The sequence below is a fragment of the Apium graveolens genome, chromosome 2 (assembly GCF_009905375.1).
Source record: "Apium graveolens cultivar Ventura chromosome 2, ASM990537v1, whole genome shotgun sequence".
NCBI classification, from domain to species: domain Eukaryota; kingdom Viridiplantae; phylum Streptophyta; class Magnoliopsida; order Apiales; family Apiaceae; genus Apium; species Apium graveolens.
The window spans coordinates 320,208,552-320,220,849 of NC_133648.1; the positions used below are offsets into that span (position 1 = coordinate 320,208,552).

At 34.3% G+C, this 12,298-nt stretch overlaps 2 protein-coding genes across 4 annotated transcripts; both read left to right on the plus strand.

The window, feature by feature from the left end:
* LOC141709044 (cytochrome P450 71A9-like) lies at positions 1 to 2,054 on the plus strand. The gene is made up of 2 exons (XM_074512936.1): positions 1 to 946; positions 1,288 to 2,054. Exons 1-2 carry the CDS (start codon positions 41 to 43, stop codon positions 1,894 to 1,896), a joined length of 1,515 nt encoding a protein of 504 aa, XP_074369037.1. The 5' UTR covers positions 1 to 40; the 3' UTR covers positions 1,897 to 2,054.
* Positions 2,055 to 4,186: 2,132 nt separating this feature from the next.
* Positions 4,187 to 11,947, plus strand: LOC141709045 (uncharacterized). Of its 3 annotated transcripts, XR_012569688.1 has the most exons (15): positions 4,187 to 4,332; positions 5,269 to 5,442; positions 5,568 to 5,620; positions 5,894 to 6,161; positions 6,273 to 6,613; positions 6,741 to 7,020; positions 7,697 to 7,764; positions 9,099 to 9,350; positions 9,505 to 9,580; positions 10,142 to 10,218; positions 10,310 to 10,359; positions 10,858 to 10,942; positions 11,041 to 11,257; positions 11,339 to 11,437; positions 11,679 to 11,718. XR_012569688.1 is itself a non-coding variant. In XM_074512937.1 (14 exons), the coding sequence occupies exons 2-14, from the start codon at positions 5,298 to 5,300 to the stop codon at positions 11,886 to 11,888; spliced, it is 2,004 nt and encodes a 667-aa protein (XP_074369038.1). In that variant the 5' UTR covers positions 4,187 to 4,332; positions 5,269 to 5,297; the 3' UTR covers positions 11,889 to 11,947. The 3 variants fall into 3 exon arrangements, 2 of the variants coding, with proteins under 2 accessions (XP_074369038.1, XP_074369039.1); XM_074512937.1 differs by lacking the exon at positions 11,041 to 11,257 and having other exon boundaries at positions 11,679 to 11,947; XM_074512938.1 differs by lacking the exons at positions 4,187 to 4,332; positions 5,568 to 5,620; positions 11,041 to 11,257 and having other exon boundaries at positions 5,275 to 5,442; positions 11,679 to 11,947.
* Positions 11,948 to 12,298: the final 351 nt, after the last annotated feature.

Here is a 12,298-nt window from a genome sequence, read left to right on the forward strand (position 1 = left end):
TTAGTATGTACTTCTTTCTATAAGCTGCAAATAATAAGAAATGGAAGTACTTCTTCTGGCAATATTCTTTCTTCCTCTATTTCTGCTTTTCATAAGTAGAATTTACAAGCTAAATCTGCGTCCACCAGGTCCCCGTGGCCTCCCGTTGATCGGAAACATGCACCAGTTTGACACTGCAAACACTCACCTCTACTTGTACAAACTTTCTCAAAAGCACGGCCCTCTCATGTCCTTGAAGCTAGGCACAGTTAAATACCTAGTCATCTCTTCTGCAAGCGCAGCCAGAGAAGTTTTTAAATACCATGATCTTTGTTTTTCGAGCAGGCCAGCTTCTGTTGGCCTGCAGAAGATGTCTTACAAGGGCTTAGACATTGCCTTTGCACCATATAGCTTGTACTGGAGGGAAATGAGAAAAATATGCACCCTCAATCTTTTCAGTTCCAAAAGGTCTCAGTCTTTTCAACCTATTCGTGAACAGGAAGTTGCACGAATGGTCAAAAGTATACGCGATGAAGCTGCTGCTGGTTCCAGCGTTGTAAATTTGAGCGAGACTCTTACAACTCTGACAAGCTCAGTAATATTTAAAATTACTTTTGGAAAAATATATGATGATGAAGAAGAATATGGCGCAATGAATCATAACAAAATGAGCAGTAAAATGAAGTCTTTTCATTGGCTCCTTACTGAAACTCAGGCAATTTTTGCAAGTTTCTTCCTTACAGAATATTTTCCTATAATCGGTCATTTGATTGATAGGCTTAGTGGTGCATGGTCTCGGGTGGAGAAGAGTTCGAATAAAATAGATGCTTTTTATCAACAAGTCATTGATGAGTATCTTCACAGTTCCCCTGCATCTACTCATGAGTGCAGCATACTCGACATCTTACTTCAGATGAAAAAGGATTCATCTGATTTTACGTTTGATCACATCAAAGCAATTTTGATGGTAATCTAATTTTCCCGAAAACAAAATCAAAATCATTTCATGCATCTTAATAGAAATTTAGTTTGGAGTAATTATCTTTAACTTGTTTAGGTTTAGTTCTTTTTGGTATGGTCGATTAAGGAAATTTGAATAATTACGTGTGCAATTACATGTCCGGGGTCACAGAGGCTCTTGAGCCTCGACCTCTGACTAGTAAGAACATACGGGTATCCTTAGTTTAATCCTTTCAAATATTTGTTTGGTATCTGAAGATATACATTAGTCCTGCTGTTTTAATTTATTACTTCTTGGAAAAAGACGACAATTTTGTGCTGACATATGTTTTCGTAATATATGCACAGAATGTTTTAGTTGCAGGATCAGATACGAGTGCAGCAGCTGTTGTATGGGCCATGACTTTGTTAATCAAGAACCCCTCAAAAATGAAGAAAGTGCAGCAGGAGGTTAGAGACATAACAGGAAATAAAGGATTTGTAGACGAAAACGATGTCCAAAAGCTTGTTTATCTTAAAGCAGTAGTGAAGGAGGCAATGAGATGGCACCCCCCTCTTCCACTTCTTCTGCCTTATGAAACCATTGACAAATGTGTGATAAGTGGCTACCAGATTGAAGCTAAAACACGCGTATACGTTAATGCATATGCTATAGGAAGGGATCCGGAGTGTTACGAAGATCCAGACGAGTTTTTACCAGAAAGATTCATGAATAGTAACATTGATTTTAAAGGACACCATTTTGAGCTCATACCATTTGGAGCAGGAAGGAGAATGTGTCCAGGGATATCAATGGGCGTGGCTACGACGGAGCTAGCACTAGCTAATCTTCTCTACTCCTTTAACTGGAAATTGCCTCCTGGTAAAATTAAGGAAGATATTGACATGGCAACTGCGACTGGTTTAACAGTGCACAAGAAGAATCATCTCTGTCTTGTCCCAGTAATTATTAACTAATGTTTTATGTCTTGTGCATGTAGCCTGTTGGCACATAAATGTGTAACAGTGTGGTTATGTTTGGATGATTGTATCAGTATGTTATGTGTGATCCTCGAATAGCCATTTTTATATGTAACTGATGGCAATAACTCTAAAAATAAATTTTTATTGTTATAGTTGCAGAGAATCTTTTTTTTTTATAATAGTTGCAGAGAATCCTTTCTTTACAAATTAAATTTACCATACCCAAGCCCAACACTATTAGAGCATCTCCAACTCGAGGTGCCAATCAAAGTTGTCCATATTGTGAAATTATCAAAGTTGTACACACCCGTCACCTCTTGGTGCAACCTGCCGTATAATCTCTTGTAACCGTAAAATATCTTGGTGTCTAACGGTATCTCCTTTGGAAAGTTCAATCATATTAGAAATTTATTACAGAATTATTGTTTTGACATGATACATATAATCTCTTGTAACCGTAAAATATCTTGGTGTCTAACGGCATCTCTCTTAGAAAGTTCAATCATATTAGAAATTTATTACAGAATTATTGTTTTGACGTGATCCAACGTAAAACCAGACAAATCCAAAAACTTATCAGCAACACAAATACTTCTTTGGCTTATCAGCAACACAAATACTTCTTTAGCTTATCAGCAACATAAACTAAGATTGTATTTCTCCAATCTTAGGTCGTGCTACGCATGGACACTGGAAGCCCACCTTGGACACAGTTTGGATCAACACAAATACTTGTTTGACTTATCAGCAATGTAACTTGTTGCTCAAGGACAAGAGTTCAACCCTAAAGAACTACATTGGGTTTGATTCCTATATAAAGGTAGGTAGGCAATTGACTACATTAATTGGCAAGGGGTTGAGGTTTTCACTCTCTATGCGGGCAGCACGTGTAATCAAATTAATTATTTTTCGAGTATTTTTGGTCGGATTGAGAAGGATAGTCACTAATACATGGTATCTTTGTCGATTCAGCTCCAAAATACCATACAAAGTCACGCTAACGCAGCCGCACCACCACAGTCACGGTTGTAACAGCAGCTCTAAATCCGAGAACCAGGGACTATTCAGTTAGTTATTTCAGCACGGTAATCACGGGGTGTTGTACCCAAATTCCTCTCACAACAGCTATTATTGCTTTGACGTGATCCAACGTAAAATCATACAAATCATTTCTCATCCTAAGTAAGTTGTCGAGGATGCTGCAGTCTTGTGGATCCAGTGTATCTACGAGGATATTCATCAATAAGTTGTTGATAGAAAGCATGTACTAATTTTTTAGACCTCTTCTCCAATCTGGACCATGCACCACTAAGCCTATCAATGAAATAACTTTTGGGGAAGTTTGTTCAAGTAGACGTGAGTGTTTACGTTGTCGAACTGGTGCATGTTTCCGATCAACGGGACCAGGAGGCCACGAGGACCCAGTGGCCTCGCGGCCTCCGATTTATCGCGTAATTTCTGAGGACGTAAAGCAGAAACAAAGGAAGAAAAATTGCAAGAAGAAGAAAGGCTACCATTTTATGCTTTCGAATAAGGTCATTTGGCAAGCTATTTATTCAGCAGTTGAATACTACTTTGTTTCAGCAATTGAGCACCTAGTTCTGCTAGGACAATGTTATGTAGTTTAACATTACTGCATTATTTATCAAAACATTTATCATAAACATGTATCTTGAAGACCTAATCATGTACTGTACTTGGTGTATGGATTTGGAGATAGGACTCGGATTTGTGTATAGTAAGCCGGGCGGGCCGGGCGGGCCGGCTGTGCAGCTCGTGCGGCTCGTCGGGTCGAATAGTAACCCCATTTTGGAATTTTTATAATAGCGGTGGATATTTCTATATTTATATAAACTCATCGCATAAATTAGTTTAAAATTATAAATTTCTGCATTTATCATGTGTTTCGGGTTATCTAGCATTATTCTTATTATATATATTGAATTTACAACAATACAATAAATTTAATATCTCAATTTTAATAATACTATATATATATTATTTGTTAAAAAAAAATATATTTATTATATCATAATTTTTATAATTATTTATATTTAAATTAATATATTATTTTAGTTTTAATAAATAATTATATATATTTCAATAAAAAAAATATAAAGATTAATCAAAAATCGAATCAATCGAATATTTTATAGACGATTAATTAATTGAATCGGGGATTTTTAAAACAGTCTTATTATTAGACGAAATTTTAATATTCACATATTACCTCTTCATTTCATTTTGTTTAACCGTTTACCTTAATCGAACTCCGGATTTATTTCTCAGTTCATTCCAATTAAACAAAAATATAAAAAAAAATACATCAACTGCTTCATCTCATACTTTCACATACACAAAACTCAATCTCGTTTTATAAATCGATATAATTTTAAATTGTTTGAATGATTTCTATACTTCTACTGACAGGTAATTCTCAATTCCTGTAATAGATCACCGTTGTAATTTTATTATATTTTTTTTTTATTTTGTTTGTGCCTGCAATATGTTCGACGAAATGTGTGAATGAAAATTTAAGCAAATTACTAAAATGTAGCTAACTATAAATATTTCGAGCTCGAGTTTGAACACGTTTAACTAGAATTGGCTTAGCTGGAGTTTCGACGACTTTATCGAAAAATTTACCGGTTTAGGTGTTTTGTTTGTTGTTAATAATAGAATACATTATACAGCTTCCGTGATGATGAATGTTGTACATTTATCATCGAATGATTTACGTATATGATCGAGGAAATTTCGATGTATTTGTTTAATTAATGCGTGGAGCGTGTGGCGTAGTTGTTTAGATAAGAATTTTAATTTGATCAGAATGCTGGTTTTAGTTTAGAAGCACATTTTGTGTTTGTTTGAAGTAAGTTCAAAGCCTCAGCGTGTTGATGAGCGTTGGTTATTTAGTTAATATGATTAAGATTTTTTATGCCTTTATAAGTATTGTAATCTGCTAAGTACTGAATGAACCTAATAAAATTGATTCAACGAGTCTATAGATTCTCTCTTCTTTTATGGTTTATGATCCAATTATATTCATATTTTCTGTGATCCGCCAAACTTAGCTATTCTTATTGTTCGATTCCGTGAATGTTTGTTTTTTTATTGTTAGCCTATATTGTGTTCTGCATCATTTCGTATAATTTCCAAGTGTACATCATGTTCGTTTTAGTAATTGTATGTTATAGGTGATGTTATTAAATACTCATATCTTTATGGTAGCTGAATTAATATATGTTTTGTGTGCTAGTAATATGAACGCATACATTTTAGCAGAAGCGTTTCTATTTTTAGGCTTCTTTTATGTCTGCATTTTGATATCCCATCATTATATATATGTATATTTGTTCTGTACAGTTCTTTTTTGACAACAAGACGCGAGAGGAATGACTCATATTCTTGATCTACCCCACGGATCGCTTGTTCGTGCCAATGCAAGATTTCACAGTTTGACTAAATATTCGGTTATTTTGCCTCAATATCAATCCTTGTTACATCGTGGAAAACATGCTACGTCTCAACAATGTCAAGGTGTTTATTCTTTGCCAAGAGTTTGTTAAAACTGATTAGTCAGTACTCAGTACTTATTTAGTTTATATGTTAATTGCCTCGTATGATTCTAAATTTCTAATTGATTCATTAAATTGATCCCTTAGCAAGTAGTACGAAGCGGGTTGATTATGTTGAGTTGCATTCATCTCCGGATAAGGTAATTGCACTATAATGGCTTTATAATCTTGTTTTAAGGGCGACTCCTGGTTCCATTTACAAATTAGATCTACCATTCCATCAAATATGGGGGATGCTGATTTTTTAGTATTAATTGGTCATCTCAAAGATATAGGATACAACATCTTTGAGTTATTCAGACTTGCACTTTTGCGTATCATATATATTCACATCATGTCAACTAAGATTTGAAAGATGAGCTTTTCCTCTTGGCACTGAAGTTTCTTTTCTCTGTTGTGGACATTTAATTCAGGTCAAGATACAGGGTGAAGCAAACTTCAATATCTTACCGTGCGTGCAAACTCTCAGAGATTTCCCCGAAGATCTTTCTGCAAAAATCGTCATGGTTAGAATTGAAATTGATGTCTTGCTAAGGGCGAAACAAGACCAGAATACTTCGGCAGCGAGTTGTAAGCTATCCACCATCAGATACCTTTATAGATCTGATGCTAAAATAATTCTTCTGGGTAATTGGAGTGTGACATTTGATTCGGAAGTTCCTACAGTAGAATTTGTTGCAGGTATATTTGGTAGAGGTCATCTTGCTTCACATCTGTTTTACAGACTATGTATTATCTTACACTACTGTCTTGAGCAATGTCTAATAACTGAACCGCTCTTCAATTTTTCAGAATATCTTTCTTTTCTTCTCCAATTTAAAGTGCTCCCTGTAAAATTGGTCCCTGATAACATGCAACCTCATATGGAACACAACAAAGAATCTGTTCTTCTTCTCGACAATCTTTCTCTCTTCAAAGAGGAGCGTGCAAATTGTTCAAAATTTTCCAATTATCTGTCATTAGGGGTTGATATTTTTGTGAACGACGCATTTTCCCAGTGTCATAGAATTCTTGCATCAACTGTTGGTGTTGCTAACTTTTGCTGTTCGTGTATTGCTGGTTTCCACTTTGAGGCGGATCTCTGTAAACTGAAGGAGGCTTTCAGTTGCAGTAAAAAACCGTATGTTGCCATTGTATGATTCTAGCCTTTATAGACATCAAAATTTATTTTGCTTATCATTTTGTCCTTTTAGTACTATTTTAAACTTTTCTTTAGTTTTATCATTTACTCTTTCACTTATACTTTGCCAAAAAAAATAGATTGGGGGAGGTAATCTCTTTGAGAAAGCAGCTGCCTTGAAGTCTGTAGCTTCTTTCTGTGATGGTTTGGTATTTGTTGGAAATATGGCATTTCAGCTGATGAATGCCCTCGGAATGCCTGTTCCAATGAAATTGGTAGAGAAAAGGGCAGTTAGAGAAGCTCTTGGTATAATCCAGTACACAAAAGCTAGAAGCATATCTCTTCTACTTCCGAAGGATTTTTGGTGCAGAAATGATAATTCTCAAATGGAGATATTTTCTGCCGATTGTATACCTGACAGTAAGATTACAAAATCTAGAATATTACTCGTATAAAATACAGAATTTGAAATAGTTGGGAGTGGCATCCTGGTGATTGTGTTTATATGTGATCCAAGAGTTGTGAGCATTTTTCATTAGTATGATAAAGTGCAATATTTTTTGTTTGCATGATATTGCATTTTTATAGAAATTGTAATAAAAGATGGAGACTGAACATGGATTAAGTCAAATGACTGAAATAAGAAGTATTAGAAAGAATGTCAAGTCTCAGTTTGAAGAAGTGAATCTAAAAGAAGTATACTTGAGATTGAAATATGGAAATTGAGAATAATGAGAAGTTCCATTAGAGACTAGAGTCTATTTGAGATGGGCAGAAAGATGAGAGAAAAAGCGAGTCCTTTCTAATGTCATCCGAAGTTGTTGATTAATGTTGCTGTTTAGTTCTATGAAACCGGTTTTTTGTCTCTAAAGCCCTCAGTTATGTGGAGTTACAAACAAGTTTCATATCTGATCTGGTCTATAACTCCAAATAAGAACATGCTTCTTGATGGTAAATGTGTCTTCCATGTGATATATTACCATAATTCTTAACACTGTTGGGTACTTTAGTTAATATTTACTCATTTATTACATTGTTTAAATTGTCTGAGGTCTAGAAGTATCTTGGGCTTTACTGATATTTAACTTAAAATTAGGTTGGTCACCTGTTGATGTTGGGCCAAATTCAATGGAAGAAATTACATCCTTGCTTTCTATGTGTAAGGTAGATTCTTAAATTACCTTATGTATTGGGTGTATTTTATTTTGCCATGAGTATAGTTCTTTCAACTGAAATTCAGTCGAGAAGTGAGATCCTAACTGGTGGAGCAAAAGTCGGTATAGATTTAGTTAAAATGAAATATGAATTTGACAGTAGCGACCTGTGATATCAGTTTGTATATATCACCCTCCACAAAGTACGCAATTGGTTGCCACAAATAAAGTTATAATTTTGTGTTTCTATCTGAAACAAAAAAAAATTGCAAGAAGTAGAAGATATCTTTACAATTTATTTTTAAAAAAAACTGCAGCATTTTCTTTTTCTTCACAAGGAGTTCTTCATTTTCCTTGTATCAGGAGCAGGATGTCTGACAAAATTTTCCAAGTGTCTTTCTTTATTGTCTATTTAATGGCCGGTATTATATGGAGGGGAGAGATACACTAAAATAAAAGTATTTGATACACTAAAATAGAAGTATTTGTTATTCTGTCTACATAAACTACTTGTAGTTTCTCTATTGAGCGAAATAATGGAGGTGATTATCTTGTCTAGTTGTACCTTGTAAAATAAATATCTCATTAATAAATTTCAAATGTGTAGCAGTTGACACAAAATACAACGAGATTCTTTCTGATTGTGTTATTAAAAGTGATTATATGCTGGTATACTTGGTGTTGTAATTTTCAGACTTACTGCATACATCCATCTATACTCTGCTATAATAACCGGAATGGGGTATAATTTGGTTCAAGTTTCAACTGTTATCCCCTAATTTTTATTATTAAATAAATAAATAGTGTCATATATCCGCTAAACTACTAAATTGTTAAACTACTAGATATAGTCTGCTACTCTGCTTATCCTACTAAACTACGAACACAACTTATCCTATTATTAAAAAATAAATAAATAGTATTATATAACCACTAAACTACTAAATTCTTAAACTACTAAATTCTTAAACTACTACGTAGTCTACTTATCCTACTAAACAACGATCACATGTTATCCTATTATTTTTCTGTATAAATTTATAATTATTATATATTTATATTAATATTTTAAAATTATAATATGACGGGATAAATAAAAATTTTAAATATTAACGGGAACCTGTGCATCGCACGGGATCTATATGTTAAAAGCAAAAGTGGTGCTTTGATTGATAGTTCATCTATGCATCACAATTTTCTTATTTTTCCTCAATTAAGACTCTTATAGCATTCCAAACAGTAGGTTATAAATTTATAAATTTATAGCATTCCTTTTGCTGTGTGTATTTTCCTCTTTTTTTTTTCTCTGAACCCCTCTGATTCTAAAAAATGTACATATTTCAGAAAATTTTCTGGATTGGTCCTGTTCAATTTGACCCATCATGTCAGAATACTAGTGGAACATATGATTTTGCACAGATGCTTGATACACGGAGCAGAGAGAACTGTGACATTACTGTTGCTGGTGATGTGGCATGTAAAGCAGTAATGGTAGCCTCTCAGTCACAACCAGCTTGTTATTTGATTGAGAGTCCCTCGGTTATATGGGAGTATCTGAGAGGCAGAAATCTTCCTGGGGTCATGGCCTTAGATAGAGTAAGAAATACGTACTTCTAATCTTAAGCGTAAGTTACTAGAATTTGTGGGTGGGGATTTATGCAAAATAAATGTAAAAAAAGGGGCTGTTTCTAATCAAATTGGATCTTCAGGTTTATTTTAAATTACATCCCTAACTAATAGCTTTATGCAGGCATATCCTTTTAAGATCGAATGGGACACAATGTATAAGGATCCAGCTCTACCACTTTTAGTTGATATAGGCAGTGGTAGTTCTTCATTTTTGTTTCTCTATTTTTTTTCCATTGCGCGTAATATATAAATAATTAACACAGGTATCTCTTTCGTTTAGGTTTATTATTTTTTCCGTTGAATGTGTACCTCCCCTCCTCCTTCTAGCTATTTCTTGATAGTTTTTAGCGTATAAAGCCAATTAGATTGACTATTCCGTGTCACTACTGATCGGGTATCTAATTTAGCTTACTGTAGTACATATTACCCAGTCATGACATCTAAGCCCTTGATGAAAGGTGTAACTGGGTTCAGTTTAAGGCTCAATACTCTTTCTTCTAAAGCCTTTCTTGTCGAAAAATCTTTCTTGATATCTGAGGAGTATACACCTATATGAGTCAGTTTGGGGTATCAATATTTCTTCATAATTAGTTTGGATATTTATTTCCTAGCTTGACTATACCAATTAAGAATAGTCAACAAAGTTGTGATAGTTTCCCAGCTCTGCTGTTACAGTATGCTTCCTGCTTGTTGATATTTTATGTCTTGCCCAAAAAAATTATACTATTATGATTTTTTCCCACTTCTAAAATTAACAGGGAATGGGTTGTTTATCTTTAGAATGGCACCAAGGAGGAAGGATTTGAATTATCTTGGTCTTGATATTAATAAAAAGGTATTCTTTTGGTATTACCTTTTCAATAAAATATTTTGTCCCACTTTTAAACTTTCACGCTATTTGATATTAATATTTACTACCTTTTCAGCTTGTTGACCGTTGCGTAAACACAGTTCATCAATCTGGAATAAGAAATGTGTATGTGATGCATTTGCTGCTTGAAGTTGGATTACCTCTCTTCATCGATCTACATGTTCTCTATCAGAATAAAAAACTAGATTCTTGCCTTCTTGTTTTACAAGCTTATCTATCTATTTATTTATTTATTTATTTAGCGACAGTGGGAAATTTGTCATACTCGTAGCTCTACATTTTTATTTTTGTGACTGCTTAATTATAGATACACTATCTTGAAATAACCTATTTATCTTTACCTTGTGTGTGTGTGAGTGTTTGTGTTCATCTATTTATAGAAAGACCGGTATATTGAACAACTTGGCCTGCCTTATTAAACCCTACTTGTTAAACAGACCGATAATTTTGGATCATCAAAGGCAGAATTATCTCTAAAGCCAATCACTGACAATGTCTCTACTCATTTGATGTTGTCAAGTGCAATGCAGATTTATTGACAATATCTCTATTTCTTTATTTTCCTTCTGCTTGTTTAACTTAATTCTTATATATTTCTGGCAGAAATTTCCTTGCAACAAATGCAACATCTACATTTCGGTCCATTGTGTCCAGTTATCCGGGAGAATTAGTTCTAGTATCAATTCAGGTACAATACTGTTGCCGTCACTATTACTTTATTGCATCTCTGTTAGATGCATCATGCATGCTATAATTACTAACGGCTATTTCATTATAATATTCCAGGAACACCGCCATTTATGACCATAGAATTTGTAGCCCTGACAATTTGTTTGCAAAGTAATGCGTATACAATCCATGTTCCGACATTTTGTTGACAGATTTAGCAAAAATAAAATGTTGACATATATAGCTATAAGATCTTTCTAGAGTGATATTACTGGTGTTAATCTCCGCAGCATGAGATAAGAACCATTATATGTTCTTTGTTTCAGCAGTACTGGTGGGTTTTCCTATTATTATATACTGCTTTGTTTCTAGAATAGATTCACTCTATCTGAAACTCGATTCATCTTTGCTGTAGTGTCCAATTCCTGATTTTCGCAGACCAGAACATAGATGGCAACTGCTGCAAAGATCATTAGTTGAAGCAATAGTAGATTTGCTGGCATATGATGGAAAGGTATTGGACAAACTTTGGAGTGAAGCTCCATAATAAAACATGTCATTTTTTCGTCTTTGCTAGATTTTGTATTTTTGCACTTTAATGTTGATCCACCAATATGTTTATTCCTGGAAATTCGACATTCCTAAAAGTCATGGTTAACCAATACAGCAGTTTTTGACATTCCTATAAGCCATTACTAGATTAGCTTGTACTGGTACTGTATTGCAGAAAAACTCACGGGTTCATGAGATTGTAGGTGTTTCTTCAGTCGGACATAAAGGAGGTGGTTTTAAGGATGAAAGAACAATTTGCAGTTCACGGAAAAGGCAAGCTTCACGTTGAGAACGGGGTAGAATGGCTGGAGGAAAACCCATTCGGAGTCCGTTCAGATTGGGAAGATCATGTTTTAGATCGAGGAGCCCTTATGTACAGGTTATTGCTATCAAAACCTTCATTCAAAAACTAAATAAATGTAAAAAATCATGTTACGAAGCATATGATAGAGTTTTAACACCTGGAAATTTATATATTTTTGTCAATCTTATTCCTAGGCTCCATCCTTTTTGTTCTTGTTCACCAGATTGGTCTAACCTTCCTACTGATATTTTGGAATCTGTTATATTAAAGATGAATTGTTTTGACATTATTCGTTTCAAACACGTATGTCGTTCTTGGAAACTAGCTGTTTCGAATTCCTGTCTTATTTATAACCCCTCTTCACAACCACCATTTTTGATGTTGTCGACAACAGACAACAAGGGGATGTTTTTACAATCTTGTTCATCAGAAACTACACCGTGAGTTCAATAATTTATGGGGTGATTTAGATATTTACTGTACTAGTTGGTAACGGCCCCGAAATTAAAAGTAGTATCA

Bases quoted from the DNA above. Each gene is read 5' to 3' on its own strand.
- LOC141709045 (XM_074512937.1), top strand. From the start codon at position 5,298: ATGACTCATATTCTTGATCTACCCCACGGATCGCTTGTTCGTGCCAAT. The intron at 5,621-5,893 runs GTAATTGCACTA...CATTTAATTCAG, and splicing joins TGCATTCATCTCCGGATAAG to GTCAAGATACAGGGTGAAGC. The intron at 10,219-10,309 runs GTATTCTTTTGG...CTACCTTTTCAG, and splicing joins GTCTTGATATTAATAAAAAG to CTTGTTGACCGTTGCGTAAA.
- LOC141709044 (XM_074512936.1), top strand. From the start codon at position 41: ATGGAAGTACTTCTTCTGGCAATATTCTTTCTTCCTCTATTTCTGCTT. The intron at 947-1,287 runs GTAATCTAATTT...ATATATGCACAG, and splicing joins ACATCAAAGCAATTTTGATG to AATGTTTTAGTTGCAGGATC.